At 49.4% G+C, this 6000-nt stretch overlaps 1 protein-coding gene across 1 annotated transcript in view; it reads right to left on the bottom strand.

The window, feature by feature from the left end:
- Positions 1–232: 232 nt before the first annotated feature.
- The window catches only part of SORD (sorbitol dehydrogenase), a 30200-nt gene continuing 24432 nt past the window's right edge, over positions 233–6000 (bottom strand). Inside the window, exons 8-9 of the mRNA XM_037054514.1 lie at positions 2477–2598; positions 233–1723 (exon numbers count right to left, since the gene is read on the bottom strand). Coding sequence (XP_036910409.1) covers positions 1558–1723; positions 2477–2598 — 288 coding nt within the window. The 3' untranslated portion in view covers positions 233–1557. The remainder of the gene's footprint in view (positions 1724–2476; positions 2599–6000) is intronic.

Genomic DNA, 6000 nt, shown 5'->3' with positions numbered 1-6000 from the left:
CATGAGAATAGTGTGTGACCTTGAGAAAATTTCCTGATTTCTCTATCTCCTTAGCTGTAAAATCATGTACTTGGCTTGCTGTGAGGATTAGAGATCATTAATATAAATTTCCATCAGTCAATGAAATTATATTCGATGCATAAAATGTGTCACTTTTAAAAATCCTGGATCCCCTTTTCCCTTTGTGAAACAGTAAACCTAGGTCCATTCCTCCCTAAACAGAGGTACAAACCATGACAGCAGCCAGGCACTAGAAGCAGAATTTATTACCCAAAGCAGTTTGAAAAATTCCAGGCACTGGTCACAACCTCCCCGAGTCATAGGCACCTCTTCAGAGCCACTCTCTGCCCCGTGGTGCAGCAAGGGGGTTAAAGCCTGCAGCCCCGCTTATATCTCAGCTACTACACCCTTGTTCTTCACTAATAATCTTAAAGTCACAAATGGACATAATGTGATTGGACCCAACTCTTACACAGTAAAATTAAAACACAATCACCATTTTAGACATACCATTCAGACAGAAAGATACCAAGAGTCTTAACTGGCTATGAGAAGGGGGAAGGTTTTCTGTTTAGGATTACTGGAATTACATGGCATTGTATAATAATCATGCCTGAATTTGAGCCTAGAAGGGGATGCTATTCCTGCAGTGCACCGACCAAACCCCCCTGGGCTAATCAAAGGCATGATATAATTTAAAGTCTCCCATGAAGACTCCCTGTGCCTGTCCTTAGGTAAGTGTCTCCTGCTTGCCTAGTGACACAGAAGACTGCAGTGGCTGCCCCTGAACAGTGGAAGGAAGGGTGGGGTAGGGGCCTTAGGAGGGTGCAAAGTAAATTACACAGAATTTTCAGGGGTTGAAAAAAATCATTCTTCACGCAGTGTTGAGAAGTTCCCTGACTGTTTCTACATGTGGGGAATGCAAGCTGGTTTGACCTCACGAGGCATTCTGATTTTATTTGTTTGGCTGTTTTTGGTTTTATAATTACCCTAGACCAGGAAGGTCAGTGTCTTATTCTCCTTTTGTCATCAAACCAAGTTAACACCCATGTCTAGAAATATAGTGTTCTCTAGTAAAACGGCTGACAGCCCCTCATCCCAGACCCTGAGCTACAGCTTTTCATGAAAATCAGTTTCTGGGCCAGTTAAGTCTTCTTGATAAAGTTGTCTCTTCATAACTCAGCCCCCACCCCCAACCTGGCCCTGCCACAGTCACGGTGGAACCAGGAAATCAACAGACAGACTTCATCCCTTACTCAGCTCAGGCACTCCAGGAAGAAGGCGAGTTCCCAGCACCTGCCTGCCGAGAAGCTCTGCTCCACTTGCTGAACTTTGGTCAGCATGCACAGGTCCATCTGGCTACGAGTTCCCCCAAACTATCCCTACTTGTGTTTTTAAGGCACACCAACTCATCTGTGTAAGGCTCTCTGCTTATAATGAATTATTTTAATTAATCTTACTCGTTAAAAGAAACTTCTTCTTTTAAGTCCACCCTTGCCCTGCCATTTAGCCCTGAGATGCTGAGAGGGTGGGAATGAGGGCAGAGCCCAATTAACATCAGGGATCCTGGTTGTTGGGGTCGCACTTGATCATGACTTTCAACCCCACTCCCTTTTTGGATGTTTCAAAGGCCTCCAGAGCTTTCTCCAGAGGAAACCTATGGGTCACTAAGGGCTTTACATTCACAGACTTGGACGCAAGCATTGAAATCGCCACCGGCCATCTGTAAAAGATCACAAGGGTTACATTCAACCTTCAGGAGGGAAGAGCCAGGCCCCCCAAAGGATCAAGCACAGCATCAGCTTGGCCGTGTTTATTTACAGCCCTGGGGTCTGCCAGGCCGATTCTACAGGCCAACGATGGTAGAAATGATCTTACAGCTTGTAACTTGAGAGCCGGTTTCCACATGCCCCCGGGCTCCTGTGCCATGTCCGCCATGAGGCCTAAGGCCTATGGAGGCCACTGTGAAAGGCAGACAAGCCTCTGGGAGGCAAGCCAGGATCATCCAATTTCACCCCTTAGCAGCTCGCCTTGAGGGAGTTGACCAGCAAACTGGCTGAGGGGAGTGGGTGGAGCCTCAGAATGTGCACTGGGGTGAGTTAAGACCTTCTCACTCTCCAGGGTGGGCCCAGGGCTCTGGGCTGAGGAGCCAAGGGACTTAAGTTCTTGCTGTTGTTCTTTCTCTCCTTCTCCCCTTTGAAGGGGGAAAATGGCTATCTGGCCATTTAACTAAATGGAAAGAGAGGGCCTCCGGTAGGAGTGGGTAGGGTAGGCTCCAAGAAGGTTGGGCTTCGAAATCCTCTCTCCTTGCCTCTGTCTTCCTTGCATTCTCTCTGCAGACCCCTATTATATCTCATGGCTATCCATGTGGCCAGGGACAGCTCCTCACAAATAAACAGGCAGAGACTCTCGGTCCCAGAGGCTGGACCTGGTCTCGGTGGCCACTCACCACCCCACTCACCCACAACATACTCACGTGTTGCAGTATCGAAACACGCCCTTGATATCCACTTCTCGGGTGGCTGCATGCACTAGGGGCACATTAGTCATGTTGGAACCCAGTCCTACCAGCACCAGGGTCCCACCAGGACAAGTTGCCTGAAGAGGTAGAATAAGAAAAACCGGAGGATAAGAAAATTCAGACTTCCCACTCACAGCAACACTGCCATCACACAAGTATCTTCTGATTGTATCAGGTGAGTATCCAAAGATTCCAAAGAGTGATACTTTCTATACCACTGAACTCTTCATCACGGCAACCAAACTCAACAGAGCAGCAGAGTAGATGTTATCTTCTTTAAAGGTCCTGAAATAATATACTTCACCATCGGAGGACCAGGCACAGGGGGAGCATCTTCTCCACTGTCTACATCCACCCAAATAGCCAAGGTTCTCCAGACCTCAGTGAGAATCTCCCCCACAAACAAGACTGACTTTCAGCAGCTCCTGAACACCTTTCAAAGCTATACTAATTCGTACCAGATGTTGGCTTCAGCCACTTCCTCATCTCAGCACTTGTTCCTCCTCCAGAGTGCCCACCCCACAAGACAGGAGTTTTGCCCAACTTCTAAGGAACCTCTTGGTGAGAAAACTACTAAGCACTATACAAATGGGGAGGAGGGCTATTGGAATTCTGTGGTTTTAAAAAATGCCTTATACGTGCAAGCTGGCATTTAGAAATATCTTTGTTCCAGAGATATTCATCCTGATAGTATTGTTCATAATGGACTTTCTCTTCCTTGAACATCTGTCTGCCTTACCAGTTCCCTCCTGGAGCTGGCCAGAGAATGAAGTTTCTCCTGATTACCCTCACATAACTCTTGGGTGTTGTGCCTGCACCAGAGATTTTAGTGGATCACTGTGATCAATGTGGTGAGAGACAGAAAAATGGACAATTCATTCCAGCCCCGCTCTCTGAGGGGAAGGATACACCATGGAGAGAGGTCTGCGGCACTGGGGGAACTCTGGCATCCGGACTTTTGGGCTGTGGGACCCTGGAGGGTGGGCTCATTGTTTGGCCTGTTGTTGGGAACCACTCTGCCTGGTTTCAGGAGTTGTAACTGCCCCCCATGGCTAGGTCACTAAGTGAGCAACCTCCGCACTGTGAGCCACTAAGGAGACAAAGCTTGTCTCTGGCAGCAGCACTGCTTCTGCTTCATCCCCTGCCCCCAGCACTTGGTCGGTTAGTCAGAGATGGGTAAGACCCCTCAGGAAAGGGCAACCTAAGCCAGACACGATCATTTGGGAGGTCCTCAAGGAAGGACTCGGGGGGCTGCAACAAAGAGGGTGTGATGGACCCTCGCCCCCATCCCCCTCCCCCCCCCCCCCCCCCCCCCCCCCCCCCCCCCCCCCCCCCCCCCGGCTATTCTGACATAGCCCGAGTCTCCATTTCCATCTGGGAGAAGTGCTTCCTGGCTCTAATCCACTTAAGCCTAAAGCCTATGATGGGGGAGGCGGTGCATCCTTTGCTGGCTAGAGCGGGATCCAGGGTGACTGGGCATAAAAAGGAGTTCCTAATAGTCCCGTGAAGCCTGCTTTGCTAAAGAGTGCTTTCATTCATATGATAAGGGTCTGAGCAGGAAATGAGTATGTCTCCCAAAGTTTCTGCAACCCCCTTACCTGACAGAGACTGACTCAGACTAAGCTCTCAGATTTCTCTGAAATGTCATCTACTGTTTGATCCTTGCCGCCTGTATTCCTGTGTATTACAACCCAATAAAAGCCATTGAGGAAGGGGCTCTTGGCCTTTCTCCTCTGAGAGACTGGCCACCCCTCCTCCCCAAGCAGATCATGTCTTGGTAGTTTCACTTTCACCTGTGGTGGACAGGGGGATTTTGCAGGCAAAGTTGCCCCCACAGCCTGTGAACCTCCTGTGATACATGAACTCTGCTGGTAAGGGGAAGGGTATCTCAGAACTGTTCAATATTGCTGTCTCCACTGAAATGTGTGTGTGTGCGAGGGGGAGGTCCAAGTTGTGAGTGTGCCACAGAAAACTCAACTGAGAAATTGTCTAGGAAAACTGTCTGCTCGTCAGCATCTCCTCTCTACCTGGTGAGAAGGAGGAACACGGTCAGACTGGCAGTTTGCTGACCAGACAGAGGAACGCTTGGACTACGTGCCCACTGTTTGGTGGGTGTAACCCCTGCACCAAGGAGGTGACATCAGTTCTACCCTAAGCAGTTACCACTTCTCCTCAGGAACACTGTCTAGTCACAATCTGGCAGGAAAATGACTCTCAGGTATGTCCATATAAGGAGTTTCTGCCTAACCTACCAGCTGATGGGGTGGCCTACAGCATTTTATAGTGCCTGTCATGCATGATGGCTCCACCCTACACTCAGGAGAGGCATAGAGCTCAGGCCCAGTGAGGCCCTTGGGTCATATTTATCTCCACGCCCACCTCAGATAGCCTGGAAATTGGGCCCCCACCATTAAAGCTGGAGATGCCAGCTGTTTCCAGATGCTTTCCAGGCAGGAGAAAAGGAAAGAAAGCCTCGCACTGAGAAGCTATGCCTTTTACCACTCTCTGTGAATGGGGTCACTGACAGGCCAACAACTTGAAGATAACAGACATACCTTACTCATAGCCCTCCAGGTTTCTGACACAAAACCAGGCACACAGGTGCCCAAGACACATCATGGACTGGCTGACCATGCCCATTGCTCTCTGAGTTTTGGTTTCTCTTTCACTTGCAGCAAGGAGAGCACCTGTTCCTTCCTCTTCCCACCACTTATGCCACAGGTGTCTTGGTAAGAGGACTGGGCAGTTCTGCCAGGGTGCCAGGCCTGAGGGCCATGCCATACAACTCAAGGGGTCAGCTTATCCCAGAACATCTTGCATGGGGCAAAGTTCATGACCTTGTACATGACCCAGCTGTGATTCAGAAGGAAGGAGGAAGCCCAAACTGCCATGGGGAAGCAGTCTGGAAGGCAGGGCAGGAATGTCCATTGTGGCAGCTGTCATCACTGCTCTCCCCAGCCCCGCCCCTTCCACCCTAGCACAGTTTCCCACTGGCACCCCACCCCTTCCTCCCTTTCTCTCTCAAGCAGTGGACAGAATAGGAGAAGTGCAGGCATAGGAGCAGTGTGCTCAGGGCAAGTCACTGGGACTCTCACTGTCAAATGTGGGACCAATCTCATGGCTGCTGTGCAGACTGGGCATCACGTTTATAAAGCACCAGGCTCAGAACCTGGAGCACATCCTTTCTCCCCTCTTTTCCTTATACTTTGATCTGTCAATGTCACTTCCCCTTTCCACCTCTCTGCCAACTTTTCACAAATTACTAGTGGGTCCATGAGGGATAAATCAGGTATTGACAGTTTCTCTGTTCCTAATTCTGGAAGATGACAACAGTAGCCAACGGACTAAAACATCACCTCCCCTTTGTGACTAACTTAATTAGTGGCTGTCACTTTTTCCTCAATAAAGCACAGTAGGGAATTCCCACGGTTAACTGAAGCATGGTTCCTTGTTCCGCCTTTTGATCCTTTCACCAAAAG

The sequence above is a fragment of the Sturnira hondurensis genome, unplaced genomic scaffold, assembly GCF_014824575.4.
Source record: "Sturnira hondurensis isolate 20B ecotype Veracruz unplaced genomic scaffold, ASM1482457v3 Scaffold0008196, whole genome shotgun sequence".
NCBI lineage: Eukaryota > Metazoa > Chordata > Mammalia > Chiroptera > Phyllostomidae > Sturnira > Sturnira hondurensis.
Note: the sequence above shows the minus strand (reverse complement) of the source record. Positions and strands in the feature narration are given on the sequence as shown.